The following is a 24589-nucleotide window of genomic DNA, read 5'->3' as shown; positions in this document are numbered from 1 at the left end:
ATTGGGCGCCAAATACAGCGTGTGTAGAAGCGCTTTACATAGATCATTGAGTACTTCAGCAACAATTCAAGATACACGTGTGCTGGCATATTATCATCGTAAAAGAGCACTTTCTTCTTGGCTAGATATAGTTGTTTAGCCTGAGTAGCACCCTTCAATCATTACAGTAGTGAGCATAATACTTCCTGATGATGGTTCTGCCTTCTTTTTTTTTTTACTAGCACCAAAAAAAATTGATAGCACTTGACATCCAATAACCTCATCTCACCAATTCATGTTAAATCATGTTTTTCCCATGTTACTTAAGTAAGACTCAGGCCACTTAATGCAGTATCTGTAACTTCAGTTCTTTTGGATATATTCATAATATCAAAATCTACTCAATGAGATGCTTTATTAAACTTAAAAAAAACACACATGGAAGTGTCTTTTATAAAATATTGTTTATACTTTCACTACCTTTCTATCAAAAAAATCTGTGCTGTATAGTTTATTAGATTACCATGCTCTTCATTTAATTGGTTAGTATGTTTACCACAATAGATATATCAAGAGGCACGTAAATATTGCTGGCTGTGAAAAAACCAATTAAGTTAATAACTAACAGTAGCAATTCAAGTACTCTACATCCACCTGAATTTTTATTTTGAAAAGATCCATTAAAGTGAATTTTCAGAGTTGAATGAATGCAGTTATGGTTGGGTAAGTCTGATTATCAAAAACCTAAGAGTGGTTCTTTAAAGAACCATTTTGCATACCAATACGTGCCCAGTGGTCTGATTTAGGTGGTTGGCTGTGGTGAAATCACCAAACTCATCTTTTGTTTCTTGTAATGATAGGTCTCTGTTGATGTTGTCCTGGCCTGGTCTGGCCTAGCTGCACAAAAACACTCCTGTAGATGCCAAACTATGATGATGGGAGATTTTTTATTGTCCAATTCAACTCACAGTATTGTTCAGAATACAATCATTCTCAACAATTTTGGTTACTGTGGCTCAATTCACCACATATTGTTGGTCAAGATGGTAAGCCTCCCGATTGCCACAGTTGGCTGCTTCAACCATCTGGTAATAAGTAGCTCATATCAACAGTCAGAATGCCATCACAAGCATGGTAAGCTGAAACCAGTTTAGTAATAAGGTCCATGTATATAAAAGATTTTTTTAGATAGAAAAGATTTTATGAAGAGTCAAACAGGTTTCATAAGAAGTAAAATTCCTAACCTTATTTTATGTACCTTAACTTTTGGTTTACATTTTTGTAACTCCTACGTAGTAATCTAGAGTTACCTTAATCTCATAAGCAGTGTCATCTTCCCATTGTATCAAAACAGGAAGTGGCTATCATATAAATTGAATACTAGATGACATGGCCCTTCAATTAGGTAATTAAAGAATCCATTAATTGATAGAGGTTATTATTCCTCTATAATAACCATACTTTACAGGTAAATTATAATAATACGCATAGTTTCACTATGCACATTCAACTACTCACTGAAAAGTAATGGATGGTAACCTACAGTACAGTTATTACTACAGGGGTACTTAGTTCCACAAGATTATGTAATAAATCTTTACTTTTATTATTTTAATTCTATTTTACATTGTTTGGTTATATGTTTATTAAGTTTATGTATTAAGAATTTAAAACTGTAAATAATTTTATTTTACTTGTAATCTGTTTATTTTTTGGAATAAAGATGACTATTATTATTATGTGCGAGGTTTGAGTCTTGCATGGATCATTCTATTGAATGATGTTATTATTATTTATTGAGATCTGTGTTGCATACAGTTTTATGATCATGTGTACAGCCATGTCTGTGATTTAACTTTGGACATAAGGAAGAGCAGACGTCAAATTTTTCATTGAACTTTGGAAGGAAATCCATTATGAAACTTTGTAACAATCCAAATTACAGTAATCTTTTACAAAACCTTTTACCTCACACTCATGCTTCAAGAGTGGCAGAACATCACTGGAGAATGAAGAGTGATCACTGTGACCCTTCATGAACACAGTTAATGGAACCATGAAGAATGTTAAATGATTTGTCCCTAAGATTCACACTGCTAAAATTTGCGGGATTTGGTCCCCTGTAACTATTCCTCTTTTTAGATGAAAGGTTCAGTTTTTGGCACCACATAGGAGATCTGGTCTGAGTCCCACGAGGTGCTTAATTCCTAAAAGCACTGTAACAGAGGGAGAAATGCCAGGTACGTTGTATTACAGTACGTACGAAGGAAACATATTTCAATGAAGATGATATCCAAATTTGAATAAGGATTTGTTTTTTAGGCATAGTTTCAAAATTTTTTGATTTCACCTCATAGTTTGGCAAACCTTATAGCAATTTTAATTTTAACTTCTTTATTTTTATCATTTGTCTCATTTACAGACAGACTGGATGTTCTGGCCGCCTGTACAGTTTATTAACTTTTTCTATTTGCCTCCAAAATATAGAGTGATTTATGTAAATGGTATGACAATGTTATTTGATGTATTTTTATCTTATATAAAATATATTCATCATGTTAATGATTTTGATTGTTCTGGTGATTAGTTACCATTAATTAGTTATTGTTAATTATAATATTTAATTAATTAGTTTGGTTAATATATTTATTGATGAGGATTATCTTACAAATTTATGAAGTTAATAAATAAATATTATTCCTTTTAATATTTTATATATGTAATCTTTTTTGCATAGTTCTTTTAATGAAAACGATAAAATGTGTTTTAAAATTATATCATACTGATTAGTATCATATTATATTATATTGATTACCATAAAATTTAAGTTAAGTATGCAGTGAAATTTACTTTTAATACTGTGTTTAAGTACTCTTTATTGTGTTGTTAGTAAAGGTTATAAATTAAAATTTTATTGTAAAATTTGAGTATTGCACAGAATGTATTTTTTCTGTGCATGTTTTTATTGTATTTGTATGCGTAGTAATTAAAATACTAAGTAAATACTTTTCAGTAGGGTACTTGAAGTGAATAATACTTTTATATAACTTGTTTACTAAAAATGTGGACTGTAATTTAAAAACTGGAGTGCAAGGTGGTCGGTTAGGTATAGTAAATATTATTTTACTTACTTAAATTCTGAGATGGTTTCAGTACTGTCTCGATCTTGTTTCGTTGCTTTATCAGACCCTTTTTTTCTGAAAATCCAGCTAATGGTTTGATTTCCTTGAATCCTTTGCTTTCAATGCCTCTTCACCATACTGTCTTCCTAACTTCTTAATTTTTGTCTGAACTTGTGTAATCATTACTTTTATCACATTTACTGCTATGCTATTATTAGCTTTGACCTTAAAAGAATACATTCACATGCCTTATGCTATTTTTATATGATGTGTAAAATTATGTATTCAAGTTTATTGTTCATTACTGTGCTTGTTACATACATGTTCTCCTATCCTGGATATTTTTTAAAATCTTTTTCTTTTTTCAAAACTGAATATTTTATATACCTTATGTTTGAAAAAATATTTGAAAATTAAAAAATGTCTACAATTCCTGAATAAATTTGAAATTATTTCTATTTCGTAAGAGTAATAATAGAATTTTGATAAGTGATAATGATCTGCAAAGTCCAAAAAATATTTTCTTGGTATAAAAGTCAGAAATTCCTCCTTTTTTCCTGTTCTATCCTTTTTTCCCTCTTTGATATAACAAGATGTAACTGACACCACAGATATGTAAGCTTAGCAGCAAACATATTAGCTGTTGCTGTTACATTGAGGTTCTTAAGGTTACTTAGTGGTTCTTTATTATTCTCCACGTTCCATTTTCCTGGATAGCTCTGAAAATCTTTCTTTAAAATAATATTTTTTCATATATTACTTCCTATTTTTTGTGTATTTTGATCAATGTCCAGTCTTCACAAATATACATTAGTAAAGGTTGTGTTAAAGTATAATATATATTACAATTTTTATGTTTTTGAATCCTAGAATTCTGATGTTGAGATAGCATCAGTTTTGATCTCCTTTTTTAAAAAAAGACGTAAAGAGAATTGTGACAGTTATAGAGAAATAGTACTGCTTATAAAATTTGCAATCACATGGTAAATGAAAGGTTGAAAGTCATTACTTATAATCTACCAGATACAAAACAGTTCCAGACAATTATAGAAAAAAAATGAGATTTAACCTGAAACCCACTTGGCTTTTGTGGATTATGAAAAGACTTCTGACTTCATTTTTACAAGTAAATTTTAGATTTTTTTTGGTATCCCAGCTGATTTGAATAATGCAATTAAAATTCTCTATCAGACACTAAAATTATATGGCTACAGTCTCCCCCCTCTCTCTCTTTCTTTCTCTCTCTCACTCTTTTCCTTGCATTATTTAATATTTATGTGAGTAAAATACTGATGTGTTGGAAAGATGGCATGAGTGCAGGAATATTACTTGCAATTTATATGCTATTTGCAGATGGTTTTAAATTACAATTAAAAAACTAGGATAACCTAGAAAAATATGATTAGAACACAATATTCAAATCTCAATAGCAAAGACAAAATTTATTACATTTTGAGGGAAACGGCCAATAAGCTCAAAAATTATGTTTTAGAACGTTTTGCTGGAGCAGGTGTTTACTTTTGATTATTTGGGTTATGTTGTTATGTATGATAGAAACATCAGTGTGAGCAGGAGATCAATGTGCAACTATAAATTGCAGTCTAAAGTGTAAAAAGTTAGAAATTAAAATTCTTCAAAACAGTGGTAGTTCAAATGCTAAATGTGTGAACGTGAAACTTGGGTCTCAGGTAAGAAAGAAGACAGTAAGAAAAGAATGCAGTTTTTAAGATTTGTAAAATCTTGCTCCAGATTACATAGAATCTCAAATGAAGTTTTTCAGGCATAACTTGATGTCCAGCCATTAAATGAATGAATCCAAGAGTACAGAAATCAGCTGAAGGAATGTATAGAAAGAACATGAAAAAATTCCTAAGAAAGTCATACCTTATAAACCACAAGGATCAGAGATTTCATTTACCCCAGCAAGAAGTGGACAGATATTTTTGAGGAATTGAATTTAGGACTGAAACAGGCTGAAAGCCTTAACCTTGTCAGCAAAGAATATGTTTGTCAGATATGTTGTACTATATAGTAATTTGAGTAAACATAGCATATACTGGCCTTCAGTCACCCATCACTTTATTTCTTTTAGAATTATAGTTCTCTGTAATGCAACTCAATTCTTAAAGGGTTTTCCTCTCTGAAACCTCTTATTTTGCACTTCAAGGTAATCGTTATTTTATTTCCTTATTTTTCTATACCTTGCTGTATTTTCATTAATGCATAGCACCATTTTATTGGCTTTATTGATGAACGTGATTATGAGGTTACTTAATTCTGCATTTTTTCCTCAGCATTGCATCAACAAACAACAGAATGATTTTTCAGTCTTTTCAAAATTCACTCCTACCACAATATCTATTACTATTCTTTCACACTCTACAAAAAACCTTAAAAGTTTCAGGTAATTAATTTTCTACTTTGTGAAGGCATCTTGGCCTGATTATACATTTCTTACATTGTCCAATAATCTTTACAGAATACTAAATTCCTTCATGGCTTTATATACTTTTTTCAGTGTTATTTAATTATTTCTGTATAAGTTGCTAGAACTTTGTGAATTTTTTACATTATTTACTATAAAAAAATGAAATATCAGTTTTTCCAGTGAAAAATCATGATCATCAGCAACCATATAAAATTAAATCCATGGTCAACAAAATCATGAATGGCAAAGGCAGTATATATAAAATAGTATTTTTAGAAATAAATGTATTACTATAAATAAAACATATCAGAGGTTATCTCTAAAGTAAAAACCATTTCATTTTAAAAATGTTTATTCTGTATAAGTATTTTTTATTTCCCTTAAACTACATACCTTATACTACTTCTCTATATAATCGCCACATGAATTAAGACATTTATCATAGCGATACACCAGCTTATACCCTCATCGTATTCTTCTGCCGCCAGTCCATTTAGTCACTGATTAACAGCATTTTCAACTTCATCATCATCCACAAATTGCTTACCACTCAAAGAATCTTTCAATTTCCCAAACAAATGGCAATCAGAAGGAGCTAAGCCCAGACTATATGGTGGGTGATGGTAAATTTCCCATCCAAATGTTCATAGTAAATCACATGTCGGACTTGTAACATGTGGACGTGCATTATCGTGTAGCAGGACAACGCTGTCAGTCAGCTGCCCACATCGCTGATTTTGAATGGCATGCCATAACTTAATGTAGAGTTTGGCAATAGGCTTCTGCATTTATAATCATTCCATGTGACATGAAACCAAACAGCAGTATGCCAAACCGATTCCAAAAAACTGTGACCTTCAATTTGCATCCAAATGGCGGTGGCTTGACCTTTGTCAGTCTGGTTGGTGATTGAGGATGATGCCATTCACTTGCTTGCCGATTTCGTATTGTATGCTTTGGCATGCAATATGAAATCCATATTTCATCGCCGGTAACAATTGAATTAAGGAACGCATCAAGTTTTTCTGTGCAGCCAAAAATTCCAAAGCAGATCCCATTTGAATTTTTTTGTGACATTTCATTAAGACATGCCGCACCCAACGAGTACAAACCTTTCTGAAGCCTAAATGGTACAATGCGATCGATAACAGCTCTTAAAACATTAGGAAAAAAGGGCCAGTTTGGGAATCATTTAGCGATGATCTTTCTGATTTCATCATCAGTGTATTTCAACAAGTCCTCGGTAATTATCGAAGGCCTCCCAGAACGTTCTTCATCGTGCACATTAATTTTGTTAAACCTTTCACACCATTTTTTGACATCTCTTTCATTTGTTACATTATCACCGTACACAGCAACAAACTGCCTATGAATTTCAGCGAGCTTAACGTTTTGATGGTTTAAAAAACATATGACTCCACATATTTCACAGTCAGTGGCAACATTGATTTTCCTATTCATTTTATAACGTAATAACTCACACATAATCAAAGATACTACAACGCAACAACTTACAGATAACAATGCAGTGTGTACATTACTAGCGTGGCCAGGAACGACACAGGTTCACCAACCTTAAGGAGACAAATTTCCCAGTGGTCAGTACTTAGAGATATCCGTCATATATTTCAAATAATACAGATTATCATTATTAAAAGTAAAATAAAGATATAAATTGCTTGAATAATTTGATTGTTTTTTAAATTATTAATTTGCAAATAATATTTAATAATGTATTTTTAATAAAATACAATAAAAAATATATCAATAGGTATAGATTTAAAATTAAATGGTTAAATTTGAAGTTATCACTCAAATTAATTATGAAATAATTTTTTTTAAATCAATTCTATAATAATTTTACTCTACTTGATTAAAATATTATTTGATACTTAACAATTTCTGAGTTCCCTTGTATTAATGACATACAAATCTACAGATCATCAAAGTAGGTTAAAATTTTAACCTACTTTAAAATTTACTTTTAAGTAAATGAGATGACTATCATAGAAAATTCAAGAAATTAACAGAGTTCTAAGTGTTAACAACAAAATGTTTTTTGTACATTTTGTTTTTAACAAAATAAAATATATTAATTTCTTTGATTATAAATAAAATTGCAAAAATATTATTATTTACATCTTTCATTTATAAATATAACGTTCTCAACTATTATATTAATTAATGTTCGAAAAAATTCTGGGAAGTCGTTAGTAAATTTTGAGGGTGGAAGACATATTTCTTTCCCTTGCCATATGGTTAATGTTTTCAAATAATTTTTCCTCTGATACAGCTCTGTTTGTGACTTTATTTTTAATTTTTGTTGTTCTAACATACTTTTAAAAAGTTACTTTACTCTATTTTCTCAGATTAAGGAGAGATACAGTTCAAATTATTATTTGGTATTGGCATCAGAACACTATTTTCTTCGCATGGTCAGTCACTCAAGTGTGCTTTTTCCATAAATTCCCATGTTTCAGCTGCATCCAATTATGCAACAATTTGTACTTTTGCCAAACTGTAAAATTTTACTTTTTTCTACAGTATTTATGAAACACCTTACATAAGAAGAAAATATGTTATTCTTTCTTAATAAAAGTTTTAGTTTGTTAATTTGGTTGCCTATTCCGGATCTATGGTAAATAGAACTACTACATGAGTGGTTCAGTGCAAAAGTGGACAAAGTCCAAAAGTAAACAATTGTGTTATTTTTCCCTTTTAGGATACTAAATGTTGGTAGTTATTCAGTGTAGTATTGAACTAAGTCAGAATTTCAATACCAATCCTCCAGAGTGTAGCAGTTTCTTAATACTCTGACATACTAGTGCAATATTTCAGAACAATAGTGAACCAAGTACAACGGTATGATTGTTTAAGAAAGAAACTGGCAGGAAACCATAACAGATTGCTTTATGTCCTTGTTTGTGCCCATATTGTGACTTTAACCCAGAATGTAACTGTCATTGTTCACAAAAATGTAAGAAGAAAATCAAGGTGAATGATCATAGGGAATGCGTTACATCATTTCGGAAACATTGTGATTTCTCTAAGTAAAATGTGTGGCCTTGTGCGAGCTGCTAAATACCACAGAAGGCGTCCACGTGACAATACTGAATTTCCAAATCAATCACTTTCAAATATTTTCTCAGAATGCCTGATGAAAGTGTAGGTGTGTGCAGGAAATTTTTTCTGGCTGCTTTCCAAATCAATTGGGTAAGACTTTATAGGGCTCTGTCAGAAGTATTTGCAGGACTGACAATATTGGGAAATTCTCTTCAGTTAATGCTATTGATGATTCAGATGTTAATCATATCCTATCATTTCCTGCTTTTCAAAGTCATTATTCATGTAAGGATAATCCCAACAGGAAATATCTCAATCTGGATCTCAACGTATACAAAATGTATGATTTATATGTGGAGAAATGTCAACAGGAAAATAAGACCCTGTAAAAGAGAAGTTTTATTACCATGTGTTCAGTACAACATTTAATTTACACTTCAAGCCACCTTACACTGATGCTTGTTGAACGTGTGATGAACTACAGCTGAAGATCACAAATGAAAGGGATGAAACAAAGAAAGCAGCCGTTAAACTAGAAAAAGACCTGCACTTACCCAAAGCTCAGAAAACTAGAGATTGTATGATAAAGAAAATGCATCTAGTGAATTGTATGTGGCTACATTCAATTTACACAAGGTTTTGCCATTCCCTAAAATGACAACATCCGCAGCATATTATAAAAGAAATATGTTTGTTTACAATTCTGGAATTCATTCTTTTAACTAATCATTAGCTTGTATGTATTTACAGAATGAGACTGAAGCAGGCTGAGGATCTCAGGAAGTAGTAAATTGTGTTACTACTCACTTATAGAAATATGCTGCTAAAATTTGAATTTGTGTCAATGAAGCGGGAAAATTTTGTATCCACTTATGAAATTAAGCAGACCATTACAAACAGAAAACAAACTACTGATAGACAAGAAATAAATTGGCTCAAATTACGTTGGATGAGATTTCAAAGGGGTAATCCCTTGACCATGAAATTTAAAGAGACACTGAATGAACTGATAAATTTCATGAAGAAGAGGAAGGGAAATCCGATACAAACATTGGTTAAAATCTTGTTGGACCTACTTTACAAGACTAGAAGGATAGTAAAAGCAGACAAAAAGAATGATATGCTTGATCTACTGAAATTTATTCCACCAATTACACTATGTTTATTACCACAACCTTCGAAGTACTGAAAGAACCAGAAGGTCACAAGCCAGTAATTAGGATGTGGAGGAAGAAGAAGATGGTTCAATAAGTGGGGATGAAGTCATATTTGTGTAAAACAAAGATTGTAAAAAACCTACAAACCAAGGTCATGTTAACTTAAAAACAAATTAATAAGATATTAATATAACAATAGTAGTAATAATAAACATGATTTCCTGAAAAAATTTAATGCACAAAAAATTCAGTGCACTAGTGGACCAAGCCCAAAAATTGGAATATAAAATTTAAACAGGTAGATAAATTATAATTAAAATTTTTAATGACTGTTAAGTTTGAATTCCCTCTTTGAGATGTAACATAAATAAATATTATAAATATTTTTTAGAGGAATTAAATATATAGCTTTAACTTTGAATCATTTTTTCTCAAAGAGTAAAACATGGACTTTGTACACTTTTGCTCTGAACCCCTCATATATCTTGTACAAACTGATGATCGGTAAGTGAAAAATTACAATTTGTAACTTGTATTGTTCTGAAATAGAACCCCTGCCTCCATCCCCTTATAAACTCCACCAAAGCATTACAATCCCCTTCATTCAACTAAGAAAACACTTCATTACATTCAAATGTATGTGGCGCAGACAAATTCTTGTTACGTAATTATTCTACAAATTCTTGTTATTTAAAATAGGATACTGCCTTAGCCCAGAATTACATAATAAGCATACACCACCTTCGACTATTTTACGCAGACCATTGTCTAGTGACCTTGGGCCTTCCTAGCCATAAATATCTCTCATAAAATTTCTGTCATTTTCATCGTTTAAATATAGATGTTTCAATCCCCATCTAAGCACTTAAGTTGACTGCTTTCATCACATTTCCTCCCAACATCTTAACCTGTAGTCTCATTCATTCTTCCCTTCTCACAAAAGTGTCGTTTAGACTACAGTGTCGTTTAATTGCCTGGGCTAACTGACACCTAAACCAAACTACCTATTTTATTACAACTGATTCAGTTAATTTTCTTTTAATACTGTAGAGGTAATCTAGTATCTGAATACTAACTTCTTAATCTAGAAGAAACCACTGAAATAAATATGTACCTTTTTCCATGTGCAACACATAATTTGTCTTGTTTGAAGGCAACCCAAATATTTTTTAAGAGAAAATCTCTGAAATTATTAATATTTTTTCTGCCAAAATTGTCATAATTAATTCATATGTTAACACATTTAAAATATACTCCATTTGCAAAACTCACTGTGCTGGCACTTCTTCCTCTTTGTAAAGCTTTATATAATTTTAGGGCACGCCTCTTACCCCATGCAAATCAGATACATTATCTGGCTAGTCTTTCTTCCTGTTCTTTTATCTGTTGGTTAAATTTCATTTATTTATTTTCTAATTATCAATTTCCTGTTCTGAGCAAATTAAGATTCCTAAGTAAAACATCCACTTGATTATTAATCTGTTCATTTATGATCATTTTTTAATTTAAAAATTCTAAAATATTCAATCTTCTTCCTTTTACACAATATTATACTTATTGAAAAAATGTTTGATTGGGTAAACTTTTCCTGTAAATGTTAATCTAGCTTATTTACAAATTTCTTTAAAGTTTATTGTTTTTTAATTCTGCTTATTCTTTTTAATCATTCTTCTAATCATTACTTTTTATATCCATTATTTTGTGCTATATGAAAAATAGTGTTCAGTGATTTTTTATAGGCTATTTTCTTTAATGGCAAATCATGTAGTCTATTCATCATGTATCTGAAAGCTGCTAATTTATGTTGTATAAAATATATTTATGTTACATAAAGTAATACAGAAAAAAAAGAAAAAAATTAGAGGCTATTAAACCACAATAAAAGCGATGAAACAGTAGATAATATGAAAATTAAATTCCATCAAACGGTCATTATTATTTGCTAATTTAAACTTAAAGAAGAATACAAACTGCTGAACAAAGGATTAAAACATAATATAAAAAACTGTATTATTGCAAAAAATATAGAACAAAATATTATAGATGTAGAGAATGCAATAGAAATTATACCTACAGAAGAGCAGATGCATGCAAGACATTTAGCAGCTGAATTAGTAAAAAATTTATTAGAAGAAATTGTACAATAAAAACAAAATAAATATAAAAAAGACAATAAAAAGAAAATATATGAAAATGATGCATTAGTAATAAAAGCAGATAAAGGGAATGCAATGATTATCATTAAGAAAGAAGATTACATAAAAAAGACAGATTTTCTAAGTACAGTTTACTGTAGAAAAGAAATATAAAACCAAAATGTCTCAAAAATGAATTAAAGAAATTATAAAAGAATCTAAAAATTCAATTGGCGAGAATGGTTACAAATACATTAATATGAATCTGAGTTTACCAGTTATGAGAGCACAAGTGAAAGTTCATAAGAAAGATTATCCTACAAGGCTTATAGATAAATTGCACAAGTGCATCGGTGTGTAAATTAGCAAAATATCTAGCAGAATGTTGAAAAACCAATATATAATAAAAAATTTAAGTGTAACAGAAAATTGCACAATTGTATCGTTGACATAGAAAAATTTTATCCATTTATATTACGAAAAGAAATCATTAAAATTTTGGAAAGAAAATTAAGTGAGGCAATGATAAATAATAACCAGAAAATAGAAATTATCAAAGTTTTAGAAATAATATTTCAACAGAATCAATTTAGATTTAACAGTAAAATATACCAAACGAAAGATGGGTAGATATGGGTAATCTGCTGTCAGCATTATGAACTATTCATACAGTATATGGAAGAAGAAAATGTACAAAATATGAAAACATATAATTGTTTGGCATTTATTAGGTATGTGGATGACACATTGTTAATAAATAAAAAAGGGGTAAATAAAACTGAAGAAAAGATTTTAGAAGAAATGAACAGATTACCTCATAACATCAAATATATTTTGGAAAAAGAAAGAGAAAAGACTGTTAACTTTCTAGATTTAAAAATAAAAAGAACTAAAATAAAAGTAAAATAATAAGTTAACTTTCTAGATTTAAAAATAAAAAGAACTAATTAGTAGTAGTAGTTTAGATTTCAAAATATACAGAAAAGAAACTTATACGGATGACATCATACCTTCAATATCCAGATATCCACAAATCTGAACATGTATGAGGGGTTTATATAAAAAAGAGAGACAAATATTGTAAATTTAAAGAAATAGAAAGAGTTTTATCTTAACTGAATTCGATAAATTGCTAAGATTATTAAAAATGAATTAATAAACGTGTCGATCTGCATAGTAGAGTCCTTGCGTTTCAGTCTTTTATCCAAAAGGTCCCGTTAGAATCACTGTCAGGAATTTTTCATATGCTAAAAAAGCTTCATTTCCATTTTGTATTTCCAAATTTATGTGAGTTTAACTTTCAAACTTTTAAAGTTTTTTATGAATTAATAATATCAAATGTAACAAATTTTAAATCGACCTGAAACTGGAAGAAAATTCATTCACTAGAAATTTGTGAAAAAGGTAATATCATACTTATAAAATCAAATAGCAAATTAATAAGGTAAGTTTAACTTGTCTAATTACAATTTTTTGGTAGTTTATATTTCATATAATATTAGAAATCAAATTATGAGTAATTTGATAAATATTACTCCTAACTATATCATTTTCGAAAAAAAATCCACAACATATGTTGATACATGAATCTAATCAAATAATTTTGAATATATATAGAGGCACCAAAAATTCAAAAGAACACCTGTTTAATGACCAGTTTAATGTTTTAAGTCAAATAGTTTGTATTACACAAGTTTCAGGAAAGTAGACAGTTAGAATTACTACCAACATTTGGTATTCAATTGACATATTATTACCAACTTGCATTCCATAATTACTTTGCTTCCATCAACATATATTAATACATGTTCTGTGTGTATTTGCATGTATTTATTTGTGGTTTTGCCTGTTTTGACTTGTCACACTGGTTTCATATTGTTAGAAACATAATACCTACAATAAAATCTTTCCCCAAAACACATTTTTGGATACAAAGATTCAAGTTGCAAGATGATTGTACGAATGAAGGTATTTAATATCAGTTTGTCATTAGGTAGTTTTTTATCTTAATCTCATCACAATTATTTTTTGTATGTATATTCTTGCTATCTATCAGCTCCATATTTATTTGATACTTAAAAAACTACAATTTAATAATGTTTTTCCATCTGCTTCAGTGTAAATTATTGGTCACTTATTTATTATTTTTTAGTCATTTGCATACATAACACTAAAAATTATTAGCAATAATAAATTTTAAAAAAATATCAGTTACTGTTTATTCTTTTAAAAATTCTTCTACATTAGTGCTTTAGCAGTGCAGATTGCTGTTTTAAAAAAAATAAGCACTACGAGGTGTCTGAGAAAAGTAGTTTTTATTTTTTTCAAACCACAATATTATCCCCTTCAAAGTAGTTCCCTCAGGCAGCTATATACTGGCAGAGTCATTGTTCCCACTCCTGGTAACAGCGCTGGAAGGCTTCAACTGGTAGGGCTTTTAACTGGTCGGTCACAATCTTTTGAATGTTCTCCAGAGTTCCAAAATGACGTCCTTTTAAAACATGTTTCAATTTCAGGAAAAGGAAAAAGTCACAAGAACTCAAATCAGGTGAATAGGGGGGGGGGGGGGTTTGAGGAACTGTAGGAATGCGTTTTGAGGTCAAAAATTCCCTGATGGAAATGACAATGTGACACAAGGTATTGTCATGATGAAGCATCCACTTGTCTGCAATGTCCACTCTCACGAGAATCACTCTTTTCCTGAGCCTTTCAAGGACACCTTTGTAAAACACTTGGTTGACAGTTTGCCCTGGAGGAACAAATTCTTTATGCAAGATACCCCTACTGTCAAAAAAGCAAATCAGCATGGTTTTGATTTGCTCATTCGACATTTTTTCGGTCGAGATGATGGAATGTGCCACTCTTCACTTTGCCGCTTTGTTTCAGGATCGTACTCAAATATCCAGGATTCATCACCTGTGATCACACGATTGAAGAATTCTTGGTCATTGTCTATCCTCTCAAGAAGATCAACACAGACATTTCTTCGATTGTTCTTCCGTTCTGTTGTGAGGATTTTCGGCACCAATTTCGCATAAACCTTTCGCATGTCCAAATCGTCTGTCAAAATTTGATGTATGGTGAAAGTGTTTAAATTCATCTGTTCACTCATCATCCTTATTGTTAAACGATGGTCTGATCTCACAAGAACCTCACACACTCAACGTTTTCATCAGATTTTGAAGTTGAAAGGTCTCTATGAACGAGGTTGATCTATATTGTGTTCTCGGCCTTCCAAAAATGATTTGTGCCAGCAGAAAACTTGTGCTCTTGATAAGCAACGTTCTCCATAGGCCTGTTTAAACTTTTCAAAGGTCACACTCGCGGATTACCCAAGTTTAACACAAAACTTGAGTGCACAATGTTGCTCTAAATTCCAATGCTCCATTTTCGTAACACACAACAAAAACACAACTTCACTGATGGCGCTGTCAAAAATAATGTGTTGGCTGAACGGAGTTGAAACTGGTACTGAGCATGTTTAAGGGATGAAAAAACCGGTCTAGCACAGACCGGTAGACACAGCGTTGCCAGATAGCTTGCAGTGTTACCAATCTCATTACTTTTCTCACACACCTCGTAAATGATATTTTTATTTATTATTGGTAATAATCATTATATACTGCTAAAATGCTAAACTGTAAATTCATTAACAATAAAGGTGTTTACATAAGTAGTATTATATTATTATTGTGGCTTAATATTATATTTATATATTATAATTGTGTATTTATGTTTACATTTGTAAATATAATATTTTTCTAATTCAAGTTTATTATTGTTTATTTTTAAATTGTTTTCTGTAGTTTTTATTGCATGTTTATATATAATGAAATGATTAGCAATTTTTAAAAAATTCTTTCTTTTATTTATATATAGTCTCAAACTTCTAAATATTTCTTTTTAAAGTTCATAAGATCGATCTCTGTTAGTTTAAATAATAAATTTTGTATACACAATGATAGTATGTCAATGGAGATGCCATTTTCTAATGTGTATGAAATTTTTATACAACATTTTGAGAATTACATATATATGGGTGTAAATCATACATAGATAATATCCTTTAATGGACAACACATTATGTAGGTAATTTAGTAATATTTAATTAAATTTAAAAAAATGAAGATTTAATAATTTTAAATAAATTAGATTCATACAACAAAAAATTAAAATGATTAAATAGTTTAACAGATCCTTTAAACAGAAATTTTTAAAACATTTGAGAGCATACATAAATAAAATAAGAATTTTTCAAATGTTACTGATCTCCTTTTTTTAGATAAACAAACACTAACAAATACAGAAAACAATTTAGAAATATTTGTAATAAATAACAATAACAAATTTTAATTCAGTTGATCAGAACTATCAATTTTAATTTTTGAGAAAAACAATGCATTTTCTTTGACAGTATTTAAATAACTTATGATGAATGAGTGGATTCAAAGAGAGCATTTTGTATAAATAGGTAAATTTTGAGACTGTAGTAATACAGTCTCAAAATTTTGTATTTTCTCAAAATACATCAAACATTTTTGTACTCTAGTACAAAAATGTTTGAAGATTTTTTTTTTGCTTTTTCAATTACAGCAAAACCCTGATCACACTCCATAAAGGAAGGCTAGATACCAAAAACTTGTGGTTGACAGACTGAATGTGTGTGTTGTTGACCACATACAACCAAAATTTAATGATTTTTTATTTTGACCACCTGCATTATCAATGAAGGTTTCAATTTTAGTAACTGTTGTTGTAAGACTGGAGATAAATTTTAAAAGACTAAAAACTCTCAAAATTTTTAAATTTAAGGTTCAAGAGAGTCTCTTGAACCTTCATATTCTGACCACATAAGCGTATGTGCTCTATTATTCACTAGTTTATGTTCACAAAAGTTGTGAGTCCACAGTTGTCTAAGGTAGTAGACTTTACTACAGCCTAAAAATGGAGTAGGTAATGTCTTTTGAAGATCAAAGGACAAAGCAACATGGTCTGAAGATTTACTGGCAATATCTTTTGCAATTTTCTTTACTTCTCTTGCAATTTCTGCTTTTCTGAAATGCATTTCTTTTCATCAAGCTGCTTCTCTTTTCTCATTTTCAGGACCGTGTTGTATGATGTTGTTTAGTTTGTCACAAGATGTATCGCTACCCACCAGGTTGGTCTAGTGGAGAACGCATCTTCCCAAATCAGCTGATTTGGAAGTTGAGAGTTCCAGCATTCAAATCCTAGTAAAGTCAGTTATTTTTACACGGATTTGAATACTAGATTGTGGATACCTGTGTTCTTTGGTGGTTGGGTTTCAATTAACCTCACATCTCAGGAATGGTTGAACTGAGACTGTATAAGACTACACTCATACATATCATCCTCTGAAGTATTATCTGAAAGGTAATTACCGGAGGCTAAACAGGAAAAAGAAAAAGTACATGTATCGCTGTATGGTTTATGAAACCATACAGCGATTTCTTTTGAAACTTAAATTGAAGCAAGTGTTAAAAATATGTTTATATGAATATATCTTTACTGGTAGCATTTGTTGTTCTGCATATAATTAATGCAGCTTGTAATTCTCTTGACGCTCAGTGAAGAATCAAGATACCACCTATTTGGATTACTCTTTCTCAAGTAAAGGTGACTTAAATTTGGGGAATGAATTAATCTGATTTTTTATGAAATCAAGTTTTGATCGAGACAGTTTATTTGCAGGTTCATGCCTACCCCCTTTTATCAGTTTCTATAATGCCATCAACAGATTTCTTCCTTATGACATTTGAAAGGTTTTATTACTAATATCAAGGGTTTAAGATAAAATTGTTTACAAACCCGATGACTACTCAACTTAATAACATAATTTACAGGTTTATTATAACAAGTATTTTCATTTCGTTGTTTTATAGGAAGATTTGCAATGCATAAGTTTATAAAAGAGGACTGAAGTTCCGAAGAGCCAAGTTTCCAATATTTATCAAAAATTATTTGTCTGTTGCTTCAGGTAATTTGTCACAACATTTGTATCTGCAGTTATGTTTATAAAATGTTTCATGAACTTTACCATTGATATCCTTATACTTCATTCCTGTATTTCATAGGTATTTTGCCTTTCTCCTTTTCCATTCTTCTATTCTTTATAGTCTTTTCTTTGGTCGAACAACTTCCACTTGCTCAGTTTCAGATTGATTAGATAAACCACTTTCCTCACTAGGTTTTGGATGGTAGTCTTCATCAAGTTCATCTGTAAAATGCTAATAACTCGTGTTTCTTTAATATTAAAGTAACATAAAAGTAAACATTTAAATATTAGCTTACATTTAAGCTTAGAAAACATTAATATTTTAAAAATCTAACATCTGTTTTTAACTAAGGAGTGCTCTTTTTTTTCTAAAATATTATTCATTTGTGTACATGTGTTTAGTCTGTTGAATTATCTTAATAACAATTATTGGTAAGCCATTTTGTACCGAATTGGGTCAAATGGTTCAACAATTTTGTATGAAACTAAATCTAATGTTTAGTTATTAGATAACACCAACTCCAACAGTTTTGATAAAAGGTTCAAAGAATATTAAAAAAATCAATGATTGTAGTAGGCCTATCAAACTTTCAAAGTAATATTAAAAAGTATATTTTTATACTATTATTCTGTTATTTTTTGCAATACAACATTTAAATTAGAAAAATAATGTTGTTTTAGTGTTATTGTATAATTTAATAGGTAATTTTGCAACTAATTTCAATACATAAAATTATATGTTATAATACATAGAATTATATTTTACAGTAAAAAACATTACTATAATGTAAAAAAGTATTGAAATAAATAAATTCTTATATTCATTTTCACTAGAATGAGACATTTATCAGGATCGTCTGATGGAAATAGTAAAATAAGTACCTTATTAAGCAAAAACACAGCACAACAGCAGTACTAATCCAAGGAATGTTGAAGTCAGTTGGTAGCAAAGAGTTATGAGTGTGCTTGTATCCCTGTTTCTAAAGAAAAAATAAAGTTTAGTAGTAGTTAACATTTTAGATGGTAGATAGCAGCACAGGATAGAAATTCAATTATATCTGTTGCCATAGACATTTTGGTAATTTCTAGTTGTTAGTAATGCACTTACTCCATTCTCACAAATTTGCACTTGTACCCCTTTGCATCTCACTCCCTCATATGTTTATAAATTAGTAATGTTTCATGGAAATACTGGTGATTTCAGTTTCCTGCTAACATTATTAAGAAGATTTATTAAAATTAATAATCAAATTTTGATAATATTTTATATAATTCATCACGTAAGAAAAAACTGGTCTTTGAAGAATTATTATTATTATTGAAAATTTTAATTTGTTTGTAGAAAACCTACAGGAGTTATGGCAAATTATAGTTAAAATGAATCCTCCTTTTCACTTGTTTTCTTGGTGGTATAGTTTCACCATTTTATATTTTGGTTAAGAGATAAAATAAGGTATTTATTCACTCCTTTATACATAAGGTGTAAATGTCAATGAGATCTCCTACTTTTCCTATCTTGCACTCATTCTTTTTGCTTTATGTCCACTCTTTATTTCCCCATCTTTTATTAACTTCTCTCCACATTTCAAAAAGTGTAGTGATGAGGCCTCTCCAGTTATTCTGACATTTTATAGTCTCATTTTTTCTTTAGTACTTATGATTTCAGGTTTTGAGAGACTGAACAAGGAACCCTATTATGATTGTGATTGTCATCTATATACCTAGGTGCACAAGTAACTGAAAATAAATTTTCTAACACCTCCCTAGTACAGATCTGTTACTGATCCAATTTCCCATTACTATTGATTCCCAACCTTCTACTAGATTGCTTGGTTTGCAGGTTGGAGTAATGTTGAAGTGAGATAAGCCAAGAGAACTTTTTCAGCAGAGTTTTTATTGTATGCAACGTAGATAGTATGTCACTCGCAACCATTTACCAGAGCTGAAGCTCTTCACAATAAAAGAAAAGAAAGTTCTACCTCTACTGTAAACAAAATAATATATATATTTTTTTTAAAATAATAATAGGCAAAACTGTTTTTAAATATACTTAAAACACTAACTTACTTTTTATAATATCTTACCAAAAATTGGAAAACTGGTAAAGTGGGCTGGGGAATATTTTGTATGTTTTGCCTTAATTCCTAGAGATTTCCTTCCAATAAAAAACAGTAAAGAACAAGGTTTAATATAGTATAAAATTCTATTTCTGTCAACTGGTTTTTTAAATTTAACTTAAAAAACAAGAATTTGTTTTTGTAATAATAGTAATTATTTTAGAAATAACACTAAGAGTTACTACAATCTATCACAGAAAAATTGTGTTTGTTTTTATTGTAATTTAAAATTTATAATTTCTTCTTTATTTTCTTTACAAATTTGTAATTTTATTGTTGTTGAATTAATGTAAAATTAATATTTTATGATATATAAAAATGCTTTGTGATAAAATTTATTTGTAAAATTAAGGTGATTATAAGAGAATAAAATCATAAAAATATTAATTATTGTTAAATTTTCATTTGTTTGTAAATCAGTATGATTATTCTTTAACTTATTTATCATAAAAAAAAAAAATTGTTATTAGAATAAAGTTGTGATAATTGTTTCCGTGATTAATTAATTTATTGCTATTTTTAATAAATTCTTGTCATAAATGAAATTGGATTCATCCTTTGATTGCATCTGATATATGTTCATACATAACTATAAAAATCATAATATAATAATACTAATCATAATACAATACTATATAATGCCAAGTTTTATCCAAATTGGTCATCTTGCGTGGTTATATCTAGCAAAAAAACAGGCCTATGTATATAAATCCCTCTGATATTTTTCATTTCTAAAATTGAGTTTTTAGTTAATGTCATGAAGTGACAAGATCTGCAGAAATCTCAGCATGCAAAATTGGCACAGTTTCCCATATATAGTTTACTATGTAATCTGGAAAGTAAAAACTGCTGACAAAAAACATATATTTGTTTAGCTTTATACAAAAGCAGGAACTGAATATTCCAACAGTTTTTAACGACAAACTCCCAACTCAGATGTATTATATTGTCTAAAACAGTGGTTTTCAAACTGCGGTACATGTACCGCTGGTGGTACACAGAGATTCTCAAGTCTAGTGGTAAACGCGTCTTCACAAATCAGCTGATTTCGAAGTCAAGAGTTCCAACATTCAAATCCTAGTAAAGGCAGTTACTTTTATACGGATTTGAATACTAGATCGCAGATACTGGTGTTCTTTGGTGGTTGGGTTTCAATTAACCACACATCTCAGAAATGGTCGACCTGAGACTGTACTAGACTACACTTCACTCATACACGTCATCCTCTGAAGTAATACCTGATGGTGATTATTCCTGGTGGCTAAACAGGAAAAGAAAAAAAAGGTTATTTGAGCTACATTCAAAGTTTTAATTTGTTACTTATATTGAGAATATTATCAGTAGAGCTGGGCAAAAAATAGAATTTGGTTAGATGGATGGGACATTTTTCCTCTGTGCTGGATGCTTTCTGTGTTCTTTATACATTTTTGGTTAGATCTTATCTTGAGTATCATAGTGTTATCTTAAATAGTCCATATTATTGAACAGGTACAGCATAAATTTATTTCATTTCTTGCATCTAAGTTTCCAGAAATCACATGTCAGTAAATTTGAAGTGAGATGTCGTTTTCTCAAATTCAGCCTCTGGCTGATCAACAATATACCTCTCTGACTTGTTCTTTCACAAATCACTTCATGATAATCAGCCATTTGAGATATCGCTTTGAGAGTGTCAAATTTTCATATGAGGAGTTCTAGAATTTTTGTTGAGAGTCAAGGGCCACAAGTTTGCTCTCCGGTTATATGATATACTGGTTTCTCAAATGAGTTTTCTCAGTGGCTTGATTTCTTCCAGCCAGTCTCAAGATTCAAATCTGGGATTTCTTCAACGTTGGGCTTGGGGTAGTGCTGGTAGTCATGGTATGGATTGAGTAGCATTGAGTTGGTTGAAACTTCTGGGTCTTCACCGTGGTGCTGGCTGGACTGTAACCTTAGCGATGAACAACTGTGAAGAGAACTTCTGGAGCTGTTATGTATGTATGATATATGGATGAGAGGATTGCCTGTTCTGCTCTGACAACAAATATATTATTTTGCTTGTTTAATTATTTATGTTTCCTGTTGAATTATTGATCTTTTCTTTTCACTCGTTACTTTTATTTTGTATTTTTGATATAGGTGTCATCCATTTTTATTTTATTATTCTTTTGTAGTTAAATTTCTATTCTAGTTTATCTTATATTATTCTGTTCTTTTGGAAGTTATGATTTATATTATATTGGCCCTTGTAATTCACCATCTTCAGAACACAAGATGTAGGTTAAAGTATCATAGGGTAGTTGATGTCTCATGCATGAGTTTGATTATAAATTTTCACCCATGATTGCGTGACATACAAAGGCTTTTGCTGTTCCTTCACACTCTCTCATTGACTTGCCCTCTCTTCGTCCGCATCGCATTGGTGAATAGGAGATGGTGAAGCCAACCAATATAAAATTATACAAGCCAAATATCTTTAACGTAAATATATTAAGAATATAATTAGGAATAATTCAAAATGGCATGGATTTGCTATTAAAAGAGAAACTTCATTTGAAAATAAACAAAGGTAATGAAATGTGATGAAAGGAGAATAATGAGGAAGTAAATATTAAGTGGAATATACCAGATTTACTGACTTTTGTAATTTAGGGAGTAAAGTTATAGAAAATGGATGAAAAAAGTAGAAATTAAAATGTTATAGCACAAACAAAAGTAGGTTTTATGCAGAAAAAAAATCTGTTTGTGTCTAAGAAATAAATATGGTACATAAATTAAATAAATCTAAGAAATTTTTGAAATACTGAGTGCAGTGTAGTATTTTATGGAAGTAAAACAGAAAAAAGGACAGAAGTGTTTGACTTTGATGTTATTGAAGAATCAATGAATTTCAGAATTAATAGAAAACAAGAAAAATATGTGGCAGAATATTACAAAGATTTTGTTTCATTTAATACCTTAAACTCTGCCACATTTTGATATTTTTTAATAAACTTTGAAATTTGTATGTTTGGATTTATTTTCTGTGAACTTTAATTCATACCATTTTATTTTGAATCAAGTTTCTACAAGTTTTGTTTAAACCTTTTTGTGTTTATTTCCCATTTAACAAAATTATTTTACACCAAACATAAAATAGTGTTTTCAACCCTGTTTTGTATTTACCTCAGATTTCTTGAAAACTAATAAAACTACAGTTCTAGGACATAATTATTTTTCAGTTTTTCAGGTAGATTTCATAAAAAACCACTAAATGTGTTGCTTAATTTGGGTCCCAAGAATTATAGTGTAGCTTAATTTTACTGAAGGCGCAGAAATCTTTCACCAGCCAACACTCGCTTATGAACCATTTCCAAACCTATGTTTATGAATTTTCTTCTTTACTTTCAGCAGTAGAGCATATCCTGAAAATATGTTACATTTTTCATCAATCACTCAATAATAAATAAATCACATCATGAATGAGATGTACTGCTTCACAGATAAAAAAGGAACTGCCCCAATATTTATCCGAATGGATCAAGGGAATCCATGAAAAAATCTTGATTAGTGCAGCAACACAAAATATATAATATATATAGAATAAAAAATAAACTTGATTAAAGTCTATATTGATTACTTAAAAAATAAACATATAAATAATAATAAGGTAAGTACATGGAGATAGTAAATATAAGAAATATATTAAAATGCCCATTTTTTAGCTCATTATTGCATACACATGGGATGCAGATGCAGTCAGTTTTTTTAACTAGTATTATTTAAATATTCACTGACAGAGTAACATTGTTTTTGTAAAAGAATCTTTAATTTAATTTTTTAAATTCATATTTAATTCATAAATCAACTTATCTTCCTCAGGTGCTATGATTTTTTTTTTTAAATACATACATTTGTAGTGTACATGGAATAGAATCAGCTACATGATATTTGTAGAAGTGAAGAAGGCATTTGATAATGTGTGTAAAATGGAAGAATGTTAAAGAAAAAGGAATTGAAAAATAAGAAAAGGAGATGCACAAAATTTGTGTATAAATTGGACAAGAGAAGATTATCTGTCTGTTACTGTCATATGGATTTTCAACTTTTACTATTAATAGTCAAGAATAAAAGGAAAATTTAAGAGTGGAATAATCCGAGGTATTGAATTGGGCCACAAATCTTCAGATTTTGAGTTATAAGCTATATAATGGTTGAGCTCTAACAAATTTGTAAGTGTTAAAATTTAAACGCAACCTTTCTGATTTCTGTAATATTTTAATTGCACAACTGTTTTTTATTCACCATTGTTTGATGCAGGTTGTGAGTTAGGTCATTACTATTCAATTGAATTCTTTCTTACTTCACAGTCTTAGCGTAATGAGCTATTATCTCCGTAATCTCTAAAAAGTAAGTTTTGGAAGAAAGCTGTTGAACAAGAAAGAATAGTTTTTTCAACCTGAAAAATTAAGTTTTATATTAATTATAAAACTCATTTAGTATTAGGTATGACTTCAGTTACTACTTTTGTAATCTTTCTAGTAGCTCCATCTGTCATACACGGGTATTTTTAAGACCAATAAATGGAGGTTTTGGTATCATTTGCAATTTACAGCA

General features: G+C 29.9%; 1 protein-coding gene across 6 annotated transcripts in view; it reads left to right on the top strand.

The window, feature by feature from the left end:
* Nucleotides 1–20516, top strand: part of LOC142323076 (mpv17-like protein 2) — a 65495-nt gene extending 44979 nt beyond the window's left edge. The window contains exons 3-4 of one of the 6 annotated variants that reach the window (XR_012756018.1): nucleotides 17785–17879; nucleotides 19738–20516. Coding sequence is in view for 5 of the 6 variants with exons in the window: in XM_075362241.1 (XP_075218356.1) it covers nucleotides 840–1133 (294 nt within the window). In the remaining variant the exon portion in view is untranslated. Of the gene's footprint in view, nucleotides 1–839; nucleotides 1553–2401; nucleotides 2484–16987 lie in introns of those variants that run through there. The other 5 variants (XM_075362249.1, XM_075362258.1, XM_075362279.1 and 2 more) reach the window with 5 other exon arrangements.
* The last annotated feature ends 4073 nt before the right edge of the window (nucleotides 20517–24589 follow it).

Source organism: Lycorma delicatula, chromosome 1 (assembly GCF_047948215.1).
Source record: "Lycorma delicatula isolate Av1 chromosome 1, ASM4794821v1, whole genome shotgun sequence".
In the NCBI taxonomy this organism is placed as follows: Eukaryota; Metazoa; Arthropoda; class Insecta; order Hemiptera; family Fulgoridae; genus Lycorma; species Lycorma delicatula.
This window is presented reverse-complemented; position numbering and strand designations above follow the sequence as displayed.